At 39.7% G+C, this 26,772-nt stretch overlaps 1 protein-coding gene across 1 annotated transcript in view; it reads left to right on the top strand.

Moving 5' to 3' along the window:
• Nucleotides 1-26,772, top strand: part of LOC106094757 (intermembrane lipid transfer protein Vps13D) — a 502,283-nt gene that overhangs the window by 68,962 nt on the left and 406,549 nt on the right. Inside the window, exons 6-7 of the mRNA XM_059360895.1 lie at nucleotides 13,345-13,470; nucleotides 13,528-14,149. Of these exons, the coding sequence (XP_059216878.1) occupies nucleotides 13,345-13,470; nucleotides 13,528-14,149 (748 nt within the window). The remainder of the gene's footprint in view (nucleotides 1-13,344; nucleotides 13,471-13,527; nucleotides 14,150-26,772) is intronic.

Raw genomic sequence — 26,772 nt, 5'->3', positions numbered from 1 at the left:
GGGTAAAGATCCCTGGAGATCGCCATTCGCGGCAGCAGCATGCATATAGTAAAGACAAATCCACTGAAATAGCCCATCACGACCTGTCGGCTAACATAGAGCGTTCTCTCGCTGTAAAGAAATATACAATGGTAGCATTTCTTGATATTAAAGGTGCTTTCAATAATGTAAAACCGACATCAATCATGAAGGAGTTGGAGTTTCTAGGCATCAACTCTACCGTAAGAAAGTTTATTAATAACTTACCTACTTAAAGATGCATTTCGGCAGGCTTGGGACCTGTGGATCTAAAAAGATGGGTTGTCGGAGGAACACCTCAAGGAGGTGTACTGTCTCCTCTACTTTGGACTTATTGTCTCTGGAAGAAAACGGTGTATAAGTGGTCGCTTATGTTGGTTTAGACTGCTCGTCTTGTATTGGGTATATACTGCAGTGGTCAGACCATTTATGCTATATGGTGTTGTTGTCTGGTGAACGGAAAGGGCGGAACTTAACAGGTACTCCGAATAGTCTCCTGAGGGACAGTGGTTCCAATGCTTTCATAACTGCGCCTGGATGCGTAATGATGCTTACCATGACAAGTTCTAACTAATCTTGTAAGGATGAACTCCTGGCGGATTTAGAAGACCATACACAGTGATGAAAATTCTGAATCCTGACTATGATCCGGTTTCTGCAAATAAATCTCCACCACATCGGCGGTGGTGGAGAAGTTCCCCATCCCCAGATATGGGGAACTTCGAATATCAATGAATAGTTTAAGCTCCTTATCGAATTTATTATAAGTTGCAATCTGACGATTTGTAATAAAGGCAATTAACCGACCTTTATTGGCAAGAACAGGCGGGAGGTACTAGATATTACCTTTGTATCGGAAGATATAAGCGCAAGAATATGCGACGCTGAACTTGTGTCAGCATGTCCTAGTTCCAAGCCATAAAGCAAACGGCGATCGTCGTTGTGGACCCCAGTGCTGTTTTCTGTAAAGTTCTGGAGAAAACTCTTAAACAGGGCGAAAGACACCACGCGATTGGGACGTCTATAAGGCTGAGCTAAGAACAAACAAGGGCTAGCTGAGGTAATGTATGGACAATGTCTAGTGAGGAAACACTAGAACTACTCGTCGATACACATTGTCCAGGAAACTTTTCCACGGACAACGTGGAGTCAGAAGAGTTTGTCTCTGGTATTAATCGTCGGGTTGATTTGGAAAATTGTATCTGAGACGAAAATCCTTTGGGCAATAAAAAGTTTCGACTGCTTTAAGTCTCCAGGTCCTGATGATGTATCACCGGTTGAATTTCAAGCTGTGTCCGACATACTCTGTTTGTATCAACATGTCCTATATACCTGTGGGATGGAGGAACACAAAGGTAATTTTCATTTTAAAAGCATGAAAACCTTACCACACGAATGCGCAAGATTTTCATCCTATTAGTCTGGCATCATTTATGTTGAAGACTCTTGAGAGGTTGATAGAATCACATCTAAGGCAAAGATCCCAGGAGATGGCCTGTCTCGGCAACCCCATGCATATAGTAGAGTCAAGTCCACTGAAGCAGTCCATTACGACCTATTCAGCTACATAGAGGGTTCTCTCGCTGTCGAGGAATATACAATGGTAGCATTTCCTGACATTGAAGGTGAAAAACCGATGTCAATAATGAAGGAGCTGGAGTTTCTAGCTCTCAACGCTGCCGTAAGAAAGGTTTTTAATAACTTACTAAAAGATTCGTTACGGCAGGCTTGCGATTTGTAGATCTAAAAAGATGGTTCAGCAGCGGAACTCCTCAAGGAGGTGTACTGTCTCCTCTACTTTGGAATATAGCGATTAACAATATATTATTGGCTTTGAAAGGAAATAGTGTAAAAGTGTTTGCGTATGCTGATGACGTGCCTATTGCGGCTAGGGGAAAGTTTCACAGCACTCTTAGGGATATACTTCAGGAAGCTCTACGTGAAACAGCAAAGTGGGCTGCCGACAGTGGTCTTGACTTAAATCCGTCTAAGAAGTTGTTGTTTTCAGCAGGAAATAAAAGCTACCCACAGTGGCACCTGCCTCCTTGAGAGGTGAGAATGCTCTATTCATCGAAAGCGCTAAATAACTGTGTATTTTGATGGACAGGAAATTGAACTTTTAATGGAACATTTTGGAAAAGGCAAAAGTTGGGGGTTTAGACAGCGCGTCATGCATTGGGTATATACTGCAGTTGTCCGACCCATGCTATATGGTGGTGTGGTCTGGTGGACGGTGCTTCAAAAGTCTACCTACTGTTCCATATTCAAGCGGATCCATAGGATGGCTTATTTGTGCATCACAGCCGCACTGAGGACGACGCACTGTGTTATACTTGATACAATGTCCTGTGTTCCAGACAGTGTGGATTACACCTTGCCTGAGGCGATATTTGATAAAAAGTACTGACAGAACTGATTGGAACTACGATATCCCGTGTAACAGAAGTTACATAGACTAATATACGGATGGTTCCAAACTAAACGACCAGGTGGGCGTTGGGGTGTACTATAAAGATCTAGAACTATAATCGAAAAAGTTACCCGACCCCTGCAGTGTGTATCAAGCAGAGATCCTTGCAATTAAGAAAGTGGTGGAATGGCTAAGATTAAATTTTACAACGACGGTTGGCATAAATATCTTCTCAGACAGGCCATTAAATCGCTGGAGAACGTATATCTGAATAAAAAAAACCGCCCTCGACTGTCACAGATCTCTCAACGAGATGGCTGAAAAGTTCAAAATTCACCTGTTCTGGGTACCGGGTCACAGAGATATCCCAGGGAATTCTAAAGCAGACGAGCTTACGAGACTAGGAACTACCTTACACAATACAGGGAAACTGGAATCTGTGGGTATGCCTCAAGCAACATGCAAGCTAAGTTTTTCGGAGCAGGCCCGAAGGACAACAAACGATAGATGGCCACAAAGAGAGGGCTGTGAGCAGTGTGTAAACACACTGCTACAGAGACATACACACACATGTGGACTAATCTACATTTTAAGAGTTCTACCGCTTTACTGTCAACGGCTTGAACAGACGTCTCAGTCATTGTGTCCGTCATGACAGGTCACTGTCTAATCGGAAAACATGATGGCAGACTGAAGGTTGCCAGCAACGACTTTTGCAGAAGCCAGAAGAGATTATCGAAGAAGAACAGATTATAGAACACCTTCTGATTGTGTGACCCGCACTAGCAGTCAGAAAGAATTCCACTTTATGTTGTTATTTCTTTGATAACCTGTCTAATTTAGCGGATGTGAGCATTCGCAAGTTGTTGGGCTTTTTAAAGTGATCTGGATGGTTCAACGGGAGGAACCTGAGGGCATCTTTCTTCTTCTGTTCCTGTGGTATCACAATGGAAGAAAATGTCTAAGTGATTCTGATGCCAGACTGCCACTTAAACCTAACCAACCTTCGTTCGTTCGTTTGTTTACCAAATGCCTCGTTCCCAGGTGAGGCATTTGGTTTAATTTAGCGGATGACCGAACATTCGCAAGTTGTTGGGCTTTTTAAAGTGATCTGGATGGTTCAACGGTAGGAACCTGAAGGCATCTTTCTTCTTCTGTTCCTGTGGTATCACAATGGACGAAAATGTCTAAGTGTGTCTGATGGCCGACTGCCACTTAAACCTAACCAACCTTCGTTCGTTCGTTTACCAAATGCCTCGTTCCCAGGTGAGGCATTTTGTAAAAGAACGGATTATCGTACATATGTTGAACTCTGAAGAGGGTCCACCCATACGTATTATGATCTGCAAGTATAGAGGGTGCACCTTTACTTTGGGCTTTGCGTCACCTGAATGTATATATACCGTCAAAAGCTCGTTGGAAGTATCCACACACACTGGGGCGCAAAGCTCGACCTTGTGAGAAAGGTGGACATCCCACAGCTCACAAAGGCGACGTTCTTCATCAAGGATGTGAGCGGCGACATCGCGACGGAACGCATGATGGAAGTCTTAAACAAGCAAAACCATGATTTGGTCTTGGAGAAATGGTAGGTTTTCCACAGGGAAGAGAAGGAGGAAGGAACTCGCCTTGTGGTTGGCATTGATCAATTTTCCGTGACAACATTGGCTAAGACTAAAAGCATGGCGTACTGCGGGACCAAGACAGTCGTTCTCATGATTGGGAACACAAGGATAGGCAAATATTCTCATATTGAGCCATCAGACGGTGCAGTATCGGGACACTCAATATTAGGAAGATTAGGATAAGCAAAGATGCTAATACTAAAATAACAGCCTATGGAACAGGGACCAGACGACCGAACCATCAACGATTTTTTCGAGATTAGGAAGACTAGGATGGATAAAGATCCCAATGCCGCAACATCAAGAAGTGCAGTGACAGAGAAATCAATGCCGCCTAACGCACACGGTACCGACGATGAGACCATAACCTTCTCCCATGAAGCCCACTTACTCAAGTTTTGGAAGACAAGTATAGGCAAATATGCTAATGTTGGAAAAAAGGCAGTGCGAGACCGGTAGACTCAATACAGCTTAGTAAGCAGGGACCCTTTGATGGAACCATTGCCGATTTTCTCAAGGTTCTAATAGGGTGCGATGCGAACTGTCACCACATTTCGGGGGTTAGTACCAACATAATTAAGCGGGGCCAAGCCCTGGCAGAATTCGTGAATATTTATTACCTAATAACACCAAATATTGGTAACACCGCTACCTTTGGTAATAGGATTAAGGAGGAGTTTAGGTTTAAGTGGCAGTCTGCCATCAGACTCACTTAGACGTTTTCGTCCATTGGGAAACCACAGGGGCAGAAGAAGGAAGATGCCTTCTAGTTCTTACCGTTGAACCATCCAGATCGCTTTAAAAAGCCTAGTAACATACGAATATTGGTATCTGCTAAATCAGACAGGTTCTCAAAGAAATGAGAACCTAAAGTGGAACTCCTTCTTACTGCTAGTACGGGACACACACACAGAAGGTGTTCTATAATCTTTCCTTCCTCGATGTCCCTACAGATGTCAGCATGTTTTCCGATTAGTGACCTGTCATGACGGATACAATGATTGAGACGTCTGTTCTAGCCAATGACAGCAGTAGACCTCTTCAAGTCTAGAGGAGACCACATAGTTTTGGAATGCTCACAGCCCCCTCTTTGTGACCATCTATCATTCGTTGCCCTTCGGGCCTGGTCCTGAAAATTTAGTTTACATGTCGCTAGAGGCATACCCACAGATTCCAGTGTCGCTGGAGTGTGTAAGGTAGTTCCTAGTCTCGCAAGCTCGCCTGCTTTAGAACACCCTGGGATATCTCTGTGGCCCGGCACCCAGAACAGGTGAATTTTGAACTGTTCAGCCATCTCGTTGAGAGATCTGCGACAGTCGAGAGTGGTTTTTGTGTTCAGAAATACGTTCTCCAGGGATTTAATGGCTGCCTGGCTGTCTGGGAAGATATTTATGCCATTCGTCGTAATGACATTATATCTTAGCCATTCCACAACTTCCTTAATTGCAAGGATCTCTTCTTGAGGCACACTGCAGTGGTCGGGTAACCTTTTCGATATGACCAGTTCTAGATTTTTAGAGTACACCCCAAACCCCACCTGATCGCTTAGTTTGGAAGTCTATGTAACTTCTGTTACCAGCGATATCGTAGTTCCAATCGGTTCTATCAGGAATAGTGGTACAGTAATTTTTATCAAAAAGCGGTTCAGGTAGGGTGTAATCCACACTGCCTGGAACATCGGATATTGTATCAAGTATAACACAGTGTCCGTGGCCCCCACATGACCAATTAAAAAGCTCCCTTAACCTCACGGCAGTTGTTGCTGCAATTTGGGTAGCCACAATGTCCAGAGGCATAAGATGCAACATTAAATTCAATGCATCAGATGGTGTTGTCCTCAGTGCGGCAGTGATGCAGAAACAAGCCATCCTTTGGATCCGGTTAAGTATTGAGCAGTAGGTGGATTTTTGAAGCGCCGTCCACCAGACCACAACACCATATAGCATAATAGGTCTGACAACTGCAGTATATACCCAGTGCATCACACGCGGTCTAAATCCCCAAATTTTTCCAATGGCTCTCTTGCAGGTTTATAGGGCAAGAGTGGCCTTTCTTGCCCGTTCCAAAATGTTTGACTTGAAGTTCAATTTCCTGTCCTGCAAAACACCCAGGTATTTTGCGCTTTCTGTAAATGGAACATTCCTTCCACACAAGGAGACCGGTTCCACGGTAGGCAACTTGTATCTCCTGCTGAAACGAATTACTTCTGTCTTGCACGGATTTATACTCAGACCACTTTCGGTAGCCCACTTTGCTGTTACACGTAGAGCTACCTGAAGTATATCTCTTAGAGTGCTGGGAAACTTTCCCCTAACAGCAATTGCCACGTCCTTAGCATACGCGACGGTGTTCCTCTGCTGACCCATCTTTTTAGATCCACAGATCCCAAGCCCGCCGTAATGCATCTTTTAGTAAGTAAGTTATTAAAAAACTTTCTTACGGTAGAGTTGATGCCTACAAACTCCAACTCCTTCATGATTGACGTCGATTTTACATTATTGAAAGCACCTTCAATGTCAAGAAATGCTACCACTCCTTATTCCTTGACAGCGAGAGAACCCTCTATGTAGCCGACTAGGTCGTGAAGAGCTGTTTCAGTGGATTTGCCTTTTACTATAGGCATGCTGCTGCCGCGACAGGCGATCTTCAGGGATTTTTGCCTTAAGATATGTTTCTATAAACCTTTCAAGAGTCTTCATCATAAAGGATGACAGACTAATAGGACAAAAATCTTTCGCCTTCGTGTGGTAGGGTTTTTCTGCTTTCGGAATGAAAATGACCTTCGTGTCCCTCCATCCCACAGGTATATATGACATTCTGATACAAGCAGAGTATGTCTTCCGAAACCAAGGAACCAGTCCATCAGACACAGCTTGTAATTCAACCGTTGATAAATCATCAGGGCCTGGCGACTTAAAGGAGTCGAAACTTCTTATCGTCCAAAGGATTTTCGTCTCAGACACAATTTCCCAAACGACGAATGCATATCAGTGACAACCTTTTCTGGCGCCACGTTGTCCGTTGAAGAATTTTCCGGGAAATGTGTATCAGCTAGTAGTTCTAGTGTTTCCTCACTAGACATTGTTAATACATTCTCTGACTTCTGGATATACTGGATATAGGGCATGCTGACACAAGCGAGTCATTGAGGGCCTTCGTGATCCACTTGACCACTATGTCTATATCCTCCGTAGTTTCCACATCCTATTCTAGTCTAGAAGGGATAGCGGTGCAGAATTTGTGCCGAAATGTATCCCAATCCGCCTTTCTACTATTTTGCCGCGGGACCACTACTTCAGTATTTTCTCCAAGGCTAAAACTAATGCAACGATGATCAGAGAAGCTGTGGTCATCCAACACTTTCCAGTCGCATATTCTTCTACTTACATATATCTTCCGATACAAAAGTAAGATCTAGTAGCTCCTGCCTGTTCCTAGTAGTAAAGGTCGGTTTATCCCCTTTATTACAAATCGCCAGATTGCAACTTATAATATATTCGACAAGCAGATCACCCCTTTCGTTGACATCCGATCTTCCCCATATCTTGTGATGTGCATTAGCATCACTTCCTACAATGAGGCTTTTCTTCCCTACAGAAGCAGCTTCAACCAACGACTTAAGCTTTGAAGGCGGCATCTCTGAATCGTCTGCCATATATAGGGAAGCCAGCGAGTAATGAGACTTGTTTTTTTCAAGGCTGGGTACTACTAAATCTTCAGTGCTTAGCGACGAAAGAAGAAAAACATTTAGACTTCCCTTTGCAGGAATACAGGCTCTGTGTCTCCCATTCCCCGTACTCGTGAGAAATTTAAATCCCGGAATTCTTAGTCCACGTTCCATTCCTCCACACACCCATGGTTCCTAGATAAGAACCATATCAAATCCCCAAGCCATCAGGAGGACCTTTAGTGCCGCCGAAGGAGGTTTTAGATGTGACAATATGTTCGGTAAATCGATGAGGTTTAAGATTGGAGGGTCTGCATGGAGCATTCCTTCTCAGACCATCACTACATTAGGTTAAGAATAGCACGGTCAGCGCCAAATCGGATAAGCTTCCATAAGCACTAGTGGAGTCCTTCGAAAAAAGTTTCCTTTTCGAGAAAGGAAATCAGCCCAAGAAAAACCCTGGATGACCGGGGAGATTCGGAATATTGGAAGCGGAAGTATATTGGGATATGTTTTACACCCGACTCAAGGAATACAATAGAATTTTCAGAGCTTCCTCATGAAAGCTTTTCTGCGACCAGATCGAAAGCGTTAATGACGCCGCCAAGATGACAAACCTTTTCTCAAAAACCCAAGTAGACGATATGGGAGTGAGAGCAGAGACAACGGAGGACATGTTGAGGCTTTTGATGAAAACGCATTTTCCACAAGATACGAAGGGACTCACGAATATACCGGAATCTTGGAACAATGAGGTTGATTGAAGGTTTTTCATAACGGAATTTATAGTCAAGGAAGCCTTGAGGAGCTTCAAACCACTACACTACAAATGTAAGCTGACTATCAGGCATCTCATCTGGTCACTATTTTCACAGCTTGCCTAGGACATGCATATACTCCGAAAGCATGGCAGGAAGCAAGGGTGGCATTTATACCTAAGCCCGGCAAGGCAAGTTATGTGACAACAAAGGCCTACAGATCTACAAGCCTTAAGTCCTTTCTACTCAAAACCATGGAACGTATTGCAGATACATGCCTACGTCAAGGGTAGGTCGGTGGAGACTGCCCTGCATGAGGTTGTGCATAAAATAGAAGAATCCTTCGATGCCAACACGTGCACATTGGCGGTTTGCATTTGCATTGAGGAGGCGTTTAACAATGTGCGGACTGACACATTGATCCAATCCTTAGACCAGTACCGTGTGGACCGGGTCCTTAAAGACTGGATAAACCATATACTAAGGAACAGGAGGATAAATTGGGGTTCCCATGACATAAATATAGGGGAGAATGTACTGCTGTAATAGCAGTAAAATTACCTACTAACAGCCAGCACACAGTTTTTGCTGCTTTCAGCAAGACTTTTTATATGAGTGTTGCTCATGGAGATTTACCAGTACGCAAACGAAGAATTATATGTGTCAGTAGCATTGCAGCATAGTCAATAAAATAATAAATATGAGAAAAGGGAAGTTTGATTACTGAGATGCTGACAAGCAGGCCAATGGAAATGTGTGCCTCAATGGATGTTGGCGTACAAGTGTTGCTGTTTTACTTATGATCAAGGGACAGCACGGAACAAATGATGTTGTGGTAGGTAGCCAAAAAAGAAAACAAAATGTTGGCACATGGAGATTTAAATTTAAGGAAGTTTTATGAATGAGATATTTACCAGTACCCAAACGGAGATATGTATGTGTCAGCATTGCAGCATAGTACAATAAAATAATAAATGTGGGAAAATGGAGATAAAGAAAGTTTCATGACTGAGATGCTGGCAAGTAGGGCAATGGAAATGTTGCATGTTTGCAAATGCAATTTTTCCAAGGAACAGGGGCAATTTACATTCCATATTCTTTTGCGTATGAAATAGCCATAAATACCATCGACAGTTATAAGTACATTAAGAGAGCAATATTGACGAACAAATAAATAGTCACCCACCAAGGAATCTGTTGATCAGGTTGTTCGTTTTCAGAAATATTCCACAAAATAAAATCTTCTTCATGGCCATTAGCTGAACTACATTTGAAAAAAATGTCAAAAATAATCAAAACACATGACCGGCCTAATAGGCAAACATAAATAATAGTATAAAATAGAACAAAATCACACATTTTTTGTCGGTTCAAAAAAATAATATGTCTTCATTATTTTAGGAGACTTTTGTATTTAAAATCAGATTTTGTTTGTTGAAATTGCAGTACGAAATGTTTGCAAATCAGCAGCACTATGCTTGTTGAAGCAGCATCAATATTTGCTGTTTTGAATGACCAATTTCTTTGAGTGCAGTTGGAAAGTGAAATTTGCCTATGAGCATTCTATTAAGCAGCAGGGGCATAATCCTCACATATCACCGTGTGCTGTCCGATTCAAAGATAAAGCTCAATGATGAGAGGGCCGGGTACCAGGCAAAGTACCTCACCGTTGAATTTTTGTTTCTGATGTTCTCGCCTCTGTGCTACGGTGGCCAGTTACATGTGTTAATTACTTTAGGCATAGTTTTCCAAAGGGAATATTACTGCAAAAAAATTACCTAATCAACAATTTGCTTGTACACATGACATGGCATCCATTGGTATACATTTCGAAAGGTGACCCAACTCGCTTAAAACTCTATTGCTCTGCTAATGTGTACATGACCGTTGTGGTTATTTGTTTCTAAATTTTAATAAAAACATTTTATGAAATGTAAACATCCACTAGGACACACAATTCCATTTGCCTACTGGTCAATATCTGTCATGAAAATTTCTTAAATCTACCTCGGCCCGAATTTATTCTTCTCTATGCTGCGTTAACCGCAACGTCCACAGTGATACATTTACGTTTGCCTACTTATAATTATTTCATTCATAAAACATCCTTAAATCTGCTTGTGCCGACATTTATTCCATTTTTGGTCTACCTACGTATCTGTAATACATTGAATTCCACAACATCTTTCGTCCCATGCTTATGATAGTAAGCATAACAACAACAACATCATTTTACCACTTGTGTGCCACGCACACAGTTGGATGTTGTTATTTCTTATTTGAAAATCATATGTGCAATGCAAATATAACGTTCTTTCCCTTGTTCTCCATCCATTGCTGTTGGATGTGGGTGCTTATACCCAACCTACTTCAGCTATTTACAGTAGGGTGATGACTTTTTAATTTTTTTCTCTTTAAAATTATTTCCGGTTGCACGAATGAATGAACTTTGCCTATTAAACTAAAAAAAAACTTAATCCATTTAAATATTAAAAAAGGTCACGCACAAACTTTGAAATAAATTTGTTTTTGCATTTTTTGTGCGTCGGGCGTCGGAGTTGGTAGCGTGCTTGGATTACCAGTGCAGGGGTCGTGGGTTCGATTCCCGCCAGAAGCCTTGGTCTGTCGCTACTGTGGTATCACAATGGACCTAAAATTGTCTAAGTGAGTCTGTAAAGGACTGACATTCTTACCTAAACTAACCTAAGCCCCATATTGCCGTTGTCGGTAAATATGAACTGTTTGGATGGTGTTTTGGTGCTGGGGCGGCCACCGGCACTTTGCCCTGAAAATAGATATCAAATTCGTTCTTTACTCCCAAATACTGGTGATATGAGCTCCATTTTGCCATAATCGGAAATAAAGTTCAGTTTAGGGGGTGCTTTGGGGCGTACCCCCAAACACTTGACTCCAAAATTGAATATTCGTTTTCTAGTCTCCAATACCTTTCATTTGGTTCAGCCGTTTTTGATTCTACGGAACAAACGAAAAATCCGAGTCACGATGGGTCTTATGCCCATTTAAGGCGTTTTTGGGGGGTACGTTGACCCCCTATACTTCGACCTGATTTTGTATGCCAGATTCGTAATCTAGTCCAGAATACATTTCATTTGTGGCCCATAGTGACATGAACGTCCAATATGTCTGTTTGGGGAAATTTTGGGGTTGGGGCGGCCCGATGGGTACTTAAACCCAAATGAATTAAATTAATACCATATTCGTATTCTATTTTCCAATACCTTTCATTGAAAATTGAAAATTTTACCCATGAACATTCCACTAAGGAACAGGTGCAAACATCTCATTTATCAATGAGGGCAGTCCGATTCAAGTTTAAGCTCAATGATAAGGGGCCTCCTTATATATATATATTATAGCCGAGTCCGAACGGCGTGCCGCAGTGCGACAACTCTTTGGAGAGAAGTTTTACATGGCATAGTACCTCACAAATGTTGCCAGCATTAGGAGGGGAAAACCACCGCTGAAAAATTTTTCTGATGGTTTCGCCAGGATTTGAACCAAGGCGTTACGCGTCATAGGCGGACATGCTAACCTCTGCGCTACGGTGGCTTTCCAATACCTTTCATTTGATACCCGTATTGTCCCGATCGGTTCACTTTTGAATTTGGGTTGTGTTTTTGGGAAAATTGGAGGATGCGCCCCCTTCCGAAATCAACAAATTATAGAACCTATTTCTCCGTCCTGACCATATTCGCAATGTACTCCCGAATATCTTTCGTATTGTCATGATCGTGCAAAAAAACCTATTTTTGGGGGGTTTGGGGTTGGGGCAGCCCCCCAGTTACTTGGACCCAATTTTTAATACGAAATTCGTACTCTACTCCTGAACACCTTTCATTTGAGTCCCATATTGTCCCGATCGATCCACTTTTATTTTTGGGTGGTATATTTGGGGTAAGGGGGAGGGTCCGCTCCCTTCCGATATCAAAAAATTATATAGCCTATGTTTCCTTCCAGACCAACCTAAACAATCTGTTAAAATTTCAAGGTAATCGGTTCAGCCGTTTTTGAGTCTATACAGAACAAACAAACAAACACAAATTCAATTTTAAATATAAGAAGATTTTGCCTAATCTTAAATAAAAACTCATCAAAATATGATACAGGGAAACTAATTTGTATAAAAGTGATTACCTTAATAAGTATTCAACAAGGTTTCTTTGCCTACACTACATTTCTACCTGTCAAGTCAATATAGGACCTTGATGATAAGGGCGATGACCTTTTAATTTTTTTCTCAAAAACTATTTTCCGTTGCACAAATGAATGAATTTTTGTAAATTAAACATTAAAAAAACACTTATTTCATTAAAAAATTTTAAAAAGGTCATGCACAAAACACTTTGAAATTAAATTTTTTAAATCGTTTTGTGTGTGAAGTTTATCATAATATGACACAGAGGTTGTAAAAAAGTCTTCACCTTAATCTACACTATTAGGTTAGGTTAGGTAAGAGTGGCAGTCCTTTACAGACTCACGTAGACAATTTTAAGTCCATTGTGATACCACAGTAGCGATAGACCAAGGCTTCTGGCGGGAATCGAACCCACGACCCTTGCACTGGTAATCCAAGCACGCTCCCAACTCGGCTACCGGCTACACTACTACTAAATAAAAATACATCCACTTTACTCAAAAGTTAAACGAACACTCGCTAGTAAAAATTAAAAACTAGTGTTGAATTCTTGAATAAATTATAATTACATTTATATGAGCTATTTCAAAAGGTTATACTTATTACGAAGAAACACTTTCAATTCACCAGATCTAACAAATATATGTTCCAATAATCGAGATTAATATTAACTCACTTATATGTTTAAATTACTTAAAAAAATGTTACAGGAATGGAGTCAGACAGCAAAGTGGGAGATGCGTTAATAACGATCGATTTCCATGTCATTCATGATCCTGGTGATTTGGAAGCAACGCAAATAGCGAATATCACATTCAACAATTTAGACGTCATAGGTGAGAAGTTGAAAGATATGTAAAAATGTGTATCATTAACAATTGTTTACATTATAGCAAACCAGGAAACAGTTGTTGAGCTTCTTGGATTTGGAAAGCGTATTGTAGATAACTTTAAACACTTGAAGAGTGTTACAAAAACGAACAATCAAGCATTTGATTATTTTAGTAACACCGAACAAGTGGAAATTCGTCAAAAAAAATATGAGATCAGTTTCGATTTCCATCGGCTGAATATTTTGGTACTACGAAGTATTCGCATTGAGAAAAATAATACAGGAAGAAAAGTTGGAACACTCACAATGAGTGAAGCTAAAATACATGCAACACTTGGTAAAGATGTTAGCGTTTCCGGTGTTCTGGGAGGAATACAAATTATTGATATAACGCCAGAAGGTTTCAACCATCAACGTATATTTTCCGTCGGAAAGGATCCTCTGACAGATCAACCGTCTTTGCAAGCAAAATGTGTTTTACATTCACTTGCAAATGAGATGTATGGAAACGATTTTGAACAGCGTGATTGCTTTCACATGAATGCCCTGACTTTCAAAATAAACAAAGCCGAATCTTCAGAAGTTGAAGTTAAGATTCGAATGGCATCGGTTTGGTACACACACTGTCCAAGGTTCATAGAGGAAATTTACTTATGTGTCAAAGAGTTTAGACAGTATTTCAAGTAAGTACGAATTTTCGTAATAGGCATATTAAAATAAAACATTTGAAGTCTATTTTTTTATTAATTATTCTTAATATAATATTTTGAACATAACACTGCATGCAAGGTGCATGTCAATAAGTAGGTCTGAAACCACACTATTAAAAATGAATATAATGTTATATAATGTCATGACAGGTCACTGTCTAATCGGATTAACAATTTTGCAATTTGGATTTATGATAAGCTCAAAACTATAATTTAAGTGGTTATTCACTCCATAAACCATTTATTTGAAAGTTGCCCTTTCTTCTAAGCAACCGCTGTGCCCTCTTTTAAAATACATAAAACAAAATTTCCTTAAATATGTAATCCAAACCTCTTTACTCAACCAAATTTGTTATTCAAAAACTAGCAGTTTTTGTCTGCTCAAAATGGAAAAGCAGACATATCGTTTAGCTGATTCAGCAAACAAAGTCTACTTTTTAAGTACAAAAATTTGCTACCTGATCCATCTATTGGTATACATTTCGAAATGTGTCTGAGCTCGCTGGCATTTTTTTTAATTGCTCTACTAGTGTGACCATGACTTGCATGGCCTTTTGTATCTAATATTAAAGAAAAAAGATTATGGAAAGTATACATTTAGTGGTGGCTATAAACATCCACGGAGACACGCATTTACATTTGTATTTCATTTTTTCTTCCAACATCCCCTTTATAATTAAGCGGCAGTCATTTTTAGCAAACAACAGCCTGCTGCCCTGGAAATGTAGAACCACTGCTGCAAAAGCAGCAAAATTAAATACTAATATTCAGCAGACAGTTTGCTATTTTCTGCAAACTTTTATCTATGAGTGTAGGGTTCGTTCTTGCATCTTGACCTCAAAGGTTTGTGTACAACATTGCAAAAAAAAATTACATTCATTAGTTAAATCAACAAAAACTTTTGGAGTAACAACAGATGGTCTTACATGTCTCTAGAGGCATACCCACTGATTCCAGTCTCCCTGGATGTGTAAGGTAGTTCCTAGTCTCGCAAGCTCGTCCGCTTCACAATTCCCTGGGATATCTCTGTGTATCGTCTTTTTTTCGTCATGGAAAAGGCATATACCGGTGTGCCTTCTCCGCACGCTTTTGGTCCGTGCCGGGATTGAAAAGAACCCCGGACCCTGGTTCTGTTCGGTTTGCCAGAACCGCCTCCATTATCGGTCGGTGTCGGTGAGGTGTAACCGGTGCATGGAGTGGGTACATTTCCGATCTTGCTCTGGCCTCTGGTCGTAAGGTGCTGTGCGAACATAGCCAGCAGTGGGTCACAAGCGTCGTTGTCGCCGCCTTCTGCGTCCCTGTCATCCCCCCGACTTCTCCCGTACGGCAATATACGCAACGGCAGCATCCTAGCCCAAATATTGCCAGGCCAGTGCCGGGAAATGTATCATTTTTAAAACTAAACTGCAAACGGTCTCCATGGAAAAATTGATGAGATTGTGGATTTCAAGAGTCGGAAAGATATATTGCTCGCAGCGATCCAGGAGACAAAACTGAACAACACCTGCAGCTTGCACAGTTGTCGTGGATACAATGTGCTACGTAAGGATCGCTCAAGGAATGGAGGTGGGGGATTGGCCTTCGTTATACACCATTCCGTGCAGTATAGACCTATCTCGCCTGCGCTTGACGCTAGTGACCCATACATGGAATGTATGGGGGTAGCAGTCAGGTCTGGTACTGCCGAGATAGAGATATACAACGTGCACATACCGCCGGTTGGTAGCTGTGTCCCGATTAATGGCCAGGCCTACAACCCCGACATAAGTGGGTTGCTATCTGGCCATAGTCGTCTGGTTCTGGGGGATTTTAATGCACATCACACGTCATGGCATTCTCCCCTAGGTAACGACCAGCGTGGCATAGCTTTGGCAGAACAGATAGATAGCTCCACGTTTTGCACGGTGAATGAGGATGCCCCCACTAGGATTACGAGGAGGTGCAGCAGCTCGCCAGACATCTCAATTGCATCCCTTGATCTCCTGAGTGACGTATCCTGGCAAGCCGTCATCTCTTTGGGGTCAGACCACCTCCCCATAATCCTCACCATCGACCGGCCACCCGACTTCATAACCTCTGAGCGCCGGACGTTCATCAATTTTAAGAAGGCCAATTGGACTGGCTTCAGAGAGTATACCAATCGCCGCTTCAATGAACTGCCACCCCCCTCTGATGTGCTTGTGGCCGAGAGGAAATTCCGAGACATCATCAACGCAGCAGCCGTTCGCTTTATACCAGCCGGTCGAATACCGCAAGTGCCACCCAATTTCCCGGCGCAAGCAGTGGTACTCGCAGACGAGCGTAATGGGATTCGTGCTATGGACCCCGCTAACCCCAGAATCAGCGAGCTGAATCTGGAAATAAACAGGGTAGTCAACGAACATAAGCGGAATTTGTGGCTGGAACACTTGGAGCAATGTAACTTAGGCACCGGTGCAGGCAAACTGTGGGCCACTGTTAAGTCTCTCTCGAACCCCGGTAGACGGGACGACAGGACCTGAGTCACTTTTGGCGAGATAACCGTGACTGATCCGAAGAGATGCGCCAGGTTGTTCAACCGTCAATTTATTGTGCATCCCGAGAGAGACAGGGCAAGGAGGAGAGCAATTCGCCGTATTCGTGGTCTCCGAGCCGATGAACAGCCATCACAATTTACCGTGGGAGAAGTTACGAATGTCATCCGCGGCGCCAAATCTTCCAAGGCGTTGGGCCCCGACGGAATCTCTACATTGATGCTGAAGAATCTGGATTCACCTGGAGTTGAGTACCTTACTATTGTCCTCAACCTGTCATTGAACACTCTTATAGTTCCCGATGTCTGAAAAATGAGCAGAGTGATCCCGCTACTGAAGCCTGGAAAAGACCCGAGTTTGGGGGAGTCGTACAGACCGATCTCCCTTCTCTCACCAGTGGCAAAGACGCTTGAGGCATTACTCCTCCCGAGCCTCGTAGGAGAATTTCCATTCGCCAAGCATCAACATGGATTTCGGAGACTGCACAGCACAACAACAGCTTTGCATGCCATCACCGCACACATTTGCCGTGGCTTCAATCAACCAAGGCCATGTGATAGGACGGTCCTCGTGGCACTGGACCTATCGAAGGCATTCGACACGGTCAGCCATGCCAAATTATTTGAGGACGATTGTTCGATCATGGCATCAGGCCCCCCACCCATTGATGACATCTGCGATAGGTTGAACGTCTACCTCAACGAGCTTGCCTCATATTTCGCTACAAGAAATCTGAAGATATCTGCCACCAAATCTTCAGCCACACTGTTCACTACAAATACGCGTGAGGTGAATACTGAGCTGACTGTGATGATCAATGGAGAAATGATTCCGACCATCAAGTGTCCTAAAATACTTGGCGTCACATTTGACAGCCCTTACATATTCTCCCCACATGCCACAGCAATTTGCGACAAAGTCAAAAGTAGAAACCGGGTCCTCAAGTCACTTCCTGGCAGCACTTGGGGTGCAGAGAAAGAAACCTTGTTGACCACGTACAAAGCAATTGGCCGGTCTGTGGTAAGTTATGCAGCGCCAGTGTGGTCTCGTCAACTTTGTGACACGCAGTGGAAAAATATGCAGATCTGCCAGAATGCCGCCCTCCGAACTGCGACGGGCTGTCTCGTCCACCTCCTGGTGGAGGTAGTCCACATGAGAACATGGACTATGCTGTCTAATCAATGCTGTCTAATCAATACCTTTTGGGCTGTTATCGCAGAGACCAACCAAATCATCATCTTGTGGATAGATATCCACCGCCGAGAAGCCTAAAGGTATATCTACATGATCTAGAACGTGAGGTTCAGTCCTACAAGAGAGAACCTCTAGATCAAGCGGCATATCAAGCAAATTGACCTCCCTCGGCAAACTAGAGTGGTTCTGGCTCAATTACGTTCCGGCAGATGCAGCCGCCTCAACTCCTGCAGAGCATGGATTGATGCCGACGAGCAAGATGTATGTCCCTATTGTAACCAGGGACCGCACGATACACGTCACTTGTTTAACTGCCCAGCTAGACTCACTCGACTCAGACCCAGGTCTCTGTGGGCGCACCCCATCTCAATCGCAGGGTTCCTGTGTCTTGACACTCAGCAGAATCAAGCAGACGAAAGATAGAACACAACAAACTGCTACTAAAACAGCAACCGCCAGCGAACATGTATTTTTGGGTATGTTCGTGGAAAGGCGACCTACCACATATCAAGTTTTTTCATCACAGAATCATTATTCACGGCGAACATTTCAAGATAATCACCTATTGCAAAATACTGCATCCACTTCCCTACTTCTTTAAATTGTCCACCAACTATTGTTCGTTTCGTTCATTAAGTGCATAGTATAGCCAAAGAATTAGTTACTTTGACTGATCAGAATAATGCATAACCGGCTATCTTTTTAATTTTCATTTCTATGAATACAATATGTGAGACCCACCCACCTACTACATACGACCTGAACTGTAGTTAAAAAATTTTTTGTCTTGTCGTGCAGGCTCCCGATAGATATATACACAAATAACATTAAAATTGCCACACAAAGTCGAGTCTTTAGAAATGGGCTGACCAACATGCCGAGCAGGGCCACGTACAACACACCCCCACAACATCCTTCTCTCGCACCTCACCACTAACACTCACACCCATAACGAATGCTTTCGAAAAAAAAGCAACAACAATTTGCTGTGTTCATGTTTCTTCTTCCTTTATTGACAATTAATTCCTCATTTTCGTGGCTTTTCTTTAAGAAAATTTAATTATCTTTCGGTTGATGCCCAATTTATTGAAATCCATTAAGCCGTTGCATGTACCATAAAATCGCCTTTATAAAACCTTGGTCGTTTAATAATTTAAATTTTTCGCATGAATAAAAAAAAACTTGCTATTTTATAGGATTAAATTGCGAATAAAACATGAAACATATTGCTTAAAAATATACATATATTCTAATTATTATTCGAAAAAAAGAAAAAAAAATCGTTTCCAATGTGAGCCTCCCTTCATTGGACATGGTCTGTAAAGAGTATTATAAGCAAATTAATTTATAAACGTATTTAAAAAGACTCGTATTAGTTACTGATCTTTGCATTTTGCGCACAATACCATGAAATCTAAATCCACATATGTCATATAAAATCTAAACTATTAAAATAAGGTAATATTAATAATATTTATATTTTACAATTACCACGTTTGCATTCGACAATTCTTCCAATATGTTGCGAACGGAATTTATCCATTCTATTTTTTCCGCTTTTCACTATTTAGGCGTAACGTTTTTCACAATAACTTTTTTACTTTAAAATTATATATATCTGTTTTCTTGATATTTTTTTTTTGTCTAGCCACGCTACTTTGTGTCTGTAAAGGAGCGAGACATTTATATGACTCATTCTCACTTCTTTTCGCATTACATATGTGTGAAAGGGAACACAATATAATCTTGCACAATTCATGCTATTAAATAATAATTTAATTCGTTCAATTAAAAATATGTTCAACGTATGACTTGTTTACCAATCACATGCCGCGATACAAAAAAAAAAATCGAATTTCTATATCAAAAATTATTTAAGCAATTAACACTTTGTTTGAGAAGTTTTTTTAGGTCTATATTTTTGCTGTGTAATTTTCTTGTTATAAGCTACAAGTCCTGACATGCTACTTGCCCTGACATAACAAACACTTTGACCTAAAGATTGGCTTTTCACATATAGGTTGTTTATTTATTTCTCAGCATAGCGGGCAGCCGATATTATTTATAATAAATTAAATCTGCTAGTTGAAGTATACGTAAATAATTATACAAATATTTAGAAAGATTAAAATATTAATTTAAATGAGACAGGAAGTAGGAGCATTATCAGTATAGAGTAGAAACAGGAGCAATGTAGGTACAATACAGAAAACAACATGATAAACGAGGAAAAAAACTGTTGAAACGAACCCCCACATGAACAATCTGTATAGGACTGTAGACTGGGGTCAGGATAATGGAGCGAACAGGATTCAGAAACAGGTTGGATGAATAACAGACGATAGCGTGAATAATTCTGGGACTCAATATTATAGCACCAGGAGCAATAGGATGATCAGTTAGCACCCCTTTTTTATAGGGCTCGGTTTTAACGTTTTCGTAAAATAGATTGTTTAATAATGAAAATAAAATCCGATGCGGAAAATAAATGACTTTTTCATTAAGTATTTTGCAAAGATTATTAATAGTAATAAAAGCATATTCTCTTTGTTAAGAAGTGAGAGTTGTTTTCCCCGTTTATAAAATTCTGCCTGATAACAATACCAAGGATACAACCTCTATGTTCAAGTGATGGCATGTCAATTAATTTTAAACGGTCCCCATAGAGCGGAATATCCAAAGGGCCCCACCAACCTAATCCTCTTAATGCGAAAAAAGGAATTGTTTCTGGACGAATTCAACTCTATCTATACATCGCTGATAACTAGGAGACCATACGATGGAAACATACCCGAGCCTTGACCCAACAATGGAAGTTAACAAACCTTTAGACAAGTACGGATCATTGAACTCTTTCGTGGTAAAAGTAGATGACAACCCTCTATAAAAACATGTATTGTTTTTGGTTTTTTCCTTTTTTACCTTAACTTTCTCATTTTCTCTGTAAACGTTTAACTGTGAAGTTCTAAGTAAACGCAACGAAACGACAAATTTTATAAGTTTATTCGCCCAGGATCCATACTGCGGAGTTGTTAAATAATAATTGTTTGTAGAAATAATTACAAGAAAGAAAATGGATACTCCAGTTGTTCAAATAGAGAAATTGGACGCGAATAATTACGATAGTTGGTCTATCAAAATGCGGAACATTCTTATCCACTGTGGATCTTGGATGATTGTGAATGGTACCACAAAGAAGGTAGGTTCGGAAGCCGAAGTTGCTAAATGGGAGACAGACGGCGAAAAGGCTTTGGCGTCCATATATTTAAGGGTGAAACCAACACAGGAAAGGAATTGTACAAGTTCGTACGAAGCATGGAAGATGCTGGCAGAGTAATATATGCCCAGAGGCCCTTTGCACAAAGTTCCACTTAACAATAGACTTGTTAATCTGAAAATGCAAGAGGATGGTGACATCGTTGAACATATAAACGAATTCTCGGAAGTGTGCGAGAATCTTAGTGGCCGGCATTGAGATTAGAAGTTCCTCTAACCATTATGTTGATGACTAGTATTCCGAAGGAATATGACAATTTTGTGGTAGCCATGGAGAAGCGTGACGAATTGCCTACAATTTCATCCCTTAAACAAAAGCTGATCAAGGAGGAAAAGAGACGGAGAGAGAAAGTATATGAAGCATCAACTCAACAGGCAAAAACGACACAAGGTCTAACAACAACAAGAAAAAGAAAGGTAAATGCTTTAACTTCGCAAAACAAATGTGAGCGAAAAGCAATGGTAACATCGAAACGCAGGCAGTGACGATGTTGGCGGTAATAGAGGCTGTGGTGTTGGATACGGAGAGATAGTACATTGATAGCGGAGCCACATCGCGCATGTGCAACAGTCGCGACAGTTTATTAGTTTCCACACACACAACGAAAAAATCATTCTGCTGGTAATAAACATATCGATGCTGTAGGAAAAAAGGTGATGTAATCTTATACCACATTGACCATAAGAATGCACTAGAAAATTAATTGTTCTGTCTGGAGTTGCAGGCCAATGTCATATCTGTCAGTTAGGCTTATAGATCCCAAGTGGCGACGAAAAATCGACTTTTAGACTTTTTTCAAAAGTGCAAAAGTTGACTTTTAGACTCAATCAAAGAGTAGACTTTTGCAAAAAGTAGACGTTTCGATTTTTTGAAAAAAGATTGAAAAATTTTCTAAATAAGGTACTTATATTTCCTTAAGGTTACATTGAGTTTTGCCATCAAGATATAATAATTTCTTTGTATTTTCATAAAAGAGAGGTATTAAGAAAAGTTTTAAATGCAAAATTGGCACATTTTTATATCAAAACACCCAATATCTTAAAGCCAATAGTACTAATTTTTGTTTACTAAATGTCAAAAGGTTCCACATTCCCGCTTATTTTTCCTCTTTTTTGTATTTGAATTAAACCTGGAAATGGTCCTTATACGAGTATCCTAGCCGACTTTCAACTACCCCAAATCGGAGACTATCCGTTCTAAATTCCGTCTTGACTTCGCTAAATTTGGTGCAAAAATGTCTATTTGTAAAATGTACTCTTATATGGGAGCTACCATAAAATGTTGGTCGATTTATCCATGCATTGGAATCTGGGACGTAGCCAGGCCCCCCCAACATGATTTTGTTTATAGAAAAAAAATTAAATTTATTCCAAACACAAAATTTTAGTAAAACTTATTAAAATGACAAAATTTGATATTTATATTATTTTACAGAGAGAAAATTTTGATCAGACCGGGACCATCTCAAAATGATTTTTCTTAAATTCAAAATTTTAATGAAATTTTTTCTAAAGACGTCAGCTTACTATTTTTAAAGACAAAACTTTGTCATAGTTTTTTCTAATGACAAAATTGTTATAACTCAGCGTAACACTCTTCAGCCCGGGTCCCAAAATTTCACTTCAATTTTTCCTAAAGACAAAATTTTTCAAGTTTTTTTTTGCCTGTTATGGAGAGATCATTAAATTGTAAAATTTTTGTTTTGTTTTGTTTTTCGATCATTCAGCTCGTCTTGAAAGAGAAACAAACAAAAATTGTAAAACTTAATGATCTCACCCTAACAGGCAAAAAAAACTTGAAATATTAAAAATTCGGCAGAGCCCGGCCAGGATTCGAACCTGGGACCACGGAGCAACGGCGAGACCCATTATCGTTGTCTTAGCGTTCGAAGCCGTCAATACAACTTCCAACAGATGAACTAAATCATGTGTGGTACGGAAGAAAGTGTAATTTAGCACAGACAGAATGTCTGCCATTACACAAAAATAAATGCATTGGAAAAGGTACAGCTAATAAGCAGGGTTGTCGAGCTTGGTTAATGTGGTAATTGTATCATAGATGCGTTTTCGCAATTAAATACGATTTAAATACAACATACCAACGCACGGCCCTTGAAGCCATCACACCTAATATGGTTGAAAAGTCTTCTAACCAAAGACGAAACGCGTCCCATAGTGGTTGGTGTGTGTTGCTACCTTTGGTTTTTCTTTTCCATTTGCATCTTTGATCATTCAGCTCGTCTCGAAAGAGAAACAAACAAAAATTCTAAAGACAAAAATTCAATAAAAATTTTTCTAAAAATTTTTCTAAAAATTACATTTTTATGATTTTTTAAGACTATATTTCTGTGATAAATTTTCACAAGACAAACTTTTGCCCCCCCCACCCCCTAACCTCGAAATTGTTTTATAAAGCCAAAATGTCAATAAAACCTTTTGCGCATGCTCAATGCATTTTGCGACACATTTTTACGTTGTTTTATTTATTTTTCTGTCCCAAATAGAAACAAAATGAAATGTTTAATATGTAAAGATGAAACTCAAAATACATTTTTTCTAAAGGCAAAATTTCAATGAAATATATCTAAAGGCAAATTGTTGCTCAGGCACCGGCCTCGAAACTATTTTTCTAAATGAAAGATTTCGATAAAGTTCAGTAACAACTTTTCAAACGAAAACAATTTTTTTGAGATCCCATTCCAGGGTATTGTCCGGGTTTAGATCATTGTTAAATGCTTTGTATTAAAATAATAGTACAGCAAAAAACATTTAAAAGTCAGCAAAAAGTGTGTTGTTGCTAGAAGCTTTTGACTGGTTTCCCGTATCGCGATTTAATTTTCGACCAAGAAAAATCATCAGCAGGAGATGTCAAATGGATAATGGTGCTGTACAACCATTCAAACCAGAGTAAGTTGTAGAGCACAGATCTGAATTCGAACAGGGCTCTTTAAGACGACTTGAGTCATAAGCGCAATGAAAAACATATCAAATCTTACTTCCCTTATTCAAATCCATCTTATCCAGCGATGCTAATAGCAACAAACACAAACATCTTTTGCAAAACTCTTTTGTTCTTCGCACGGCGATCGCCCAACGATTGATTCTGCCAGTGCTGTTTTTGTGTAAATGCGACGTACCTTTCGTTTGGTTCCTCTGTTTGCGCTTTCTTTTTTTGGACTTAAAATCATATTGAGATTTCAAAAAGAGTTTAAGACCAACAAAAGAAGAAGGCGCAAACAGACGAAAACATTTTTTTTTTAATTTTTCTATAGACAATTTTCAATAAATATTTTTAAAGACAACATTTTAACCTATGATGAAATTTCATATTTTCATAATTTAGAGCGTTTATATTGCCATAGATTTTTTTTTTTAATTTCTTTAACAACATTTTTTTTAAAGAAAATTTTTAAAAAAATTTCTTATTATTTTTGAATAAATAATAAAAAACTTTTTATTTCCTCGACCACAATGTATTTACAACAGGAACAAAACTAATGCTTTTGATATTTTATAAGCATTTAGGGAAGAATGGTGAATTTAATTACATTGAGATAAAATAGTACCTGCTGATTTATCGCCATAAATTTATTTTTTTATTATAGAAAACATCAAATGCACCAAGACACTAAAAAGGACTCCAGAAATCTCGCTCCAAATAAGTTTGAGAACAATTTTTGTTGGAAATTTTTGAATGTATAAAAAATTGCCGAATTTCGACAAGCGAATTTCCCACAAAACATGACCTTATATCACGGGATAAATTGTTTTTAACTAGTTTTAGTCTTCTACTGTACGCCAATCCCAATTTCATTACGATATCTCTTTCCTAGCTCGAGCTGGAAATATTTTAAGACAGTTTCATTCTTGGGTATTTTTTACTCCTTCGTATTTAATGGGTTAATTACATTTATTTTAAAGACCGAATCATCTGGGTAATTTACTTTTTAAAAAAATTATTTGAAATTAAATCATTTCGTTTTTAACTAGGAATTTCATAATTCACAATACAGTATTTAAGGCAATTGATACTGAGCTCATAGTGTGTTAGGATCGAAACCTATCAGTCAATATCAAGCAACATTGATTCTAGTAGAAATTTATTAGTTCTGTAGGCTTGACCGTAGAGACGGACACTGAAATATTTTTTTTAAAAAATTTACTTTCTGAATTATTGATTTTCTTCAAAAAAACATTCTACAATGAAAAGATCTTAATACCCACCTTAATTAAGGAAATGTGTTAAAATAGTATTAGTCGGCGGACTTTTATCTATGAGAATAAGTTTTATATTACACTTACGCTTGTTGCTAGGTCATTTGACATCAATTATGAATGAAAAAAGTTTACAACTGCAACAACGTGGAATACTCTTCGTATTACTGATTTCTTGTTCTATCCCCTTTTCTTTTTTTTATGTCCAATAAATTAGGAAAATTTTAGGACTTTAAAGACATGATGTCAATTAAAGCCATATATGGCAATAGTTGGATGCAATTTTTACCGGACACCTTTCCCTCCAAAATCAAGGTTTTGATCGATTCGAACAAGGTGGATTAATGAGGTTTATCTCACGCGAGCCACTGAAAACAGCCGGCCAGTTTGACGGTATTAAAATGTCAGTTCAATGTTTTACATTCTCAGCAAACTACCCCATTTTTTGCACGTTCTCTTCGTTTGAGTTTCTCTTTCTCTCATTTAACTGGCACACGTACGCAAACGGGGGCAAGTTTCTTTGTTTGTGTTGAGAACAATGCCAATCTTGAAATGACATCTTGTTGTTGAGATGGGACCACTTTTAATTGTTCCTCCATGGGAGGATAATTTAAGCAGAACGTAGACGACTCGTCTTAAAAATTGGTCAAAATTTATTTTTTTTTAATGCTTTGAAGGCCTTGAAAGATTAGGATCGGCCTGAAAATAGTGTATTTTTAGCCACACGTCACCGCCAATAGGCCAATTCCTGCCATCAGTAGCGACGACAATTTTCTAAAAAAAAAGTTTGAGGTATTTTATCAATTTCACAGTAACAGAAAAATTTTGGCAATTTTCGATTTTGAAAAAATGTGGGGTGGGCCCCTCCCAAAATAAAATCCTGGCGACGTCCTTGATTGGAATATACTTTGGCCAGGCCGAGAAAAGTCGCTGCAAAATTTTAGACAAATTGGAAGAAAAATTAGTGTTTCAGATCCAAAATACCGAAGATTGGGGTTACATTAGTATGGGACATACATACTATTCGCATTTTATAGACTAAAGATATTTAATTTGAGATCGGTCTATATGGTGGCTATATCAAAATATGGATGGCAAATTTTTCTAAACTTAAGCATAATCGTACATTAAATACGCCTTTAAGGAGTTGAATATTTCAAATCAATGAAAAGATGTAGTCCTATACAGCTCATTCTCGAACATAATCGATAAAAAAATGCATTTGTGCCTAAATTCAGCTTCCATAAACATAAAACTATTTAGATGCTTCTTACACTTATAAGGAGGTAATCCCTAAAATTTGGCTTAGACATGCACAAACTTAAACCAAAGAGCAATGAATCGTAAAATTGGAAACAATTCTTACCTAGCAACATCACAAGCAAAGCCAAATTTGTA

Source organism: Stomoxys calcitrans, chromosome 1 (genome assembly GCF_963082655.1).
Source record: "Stomoxys calcitrans chromosome 1, idStoCalc2.1, whole genome shotgun sequence".
Classification (NCBI taxonomy): Eukaryota; Metazoa; Arthropoda; class Insecta; order Diptera; family Muscidae; genus Stomoxys; species Stomoxys calcitrans.
This window is presented reverse-complemented; position numbering and strand designations above follow the sequence as displayed.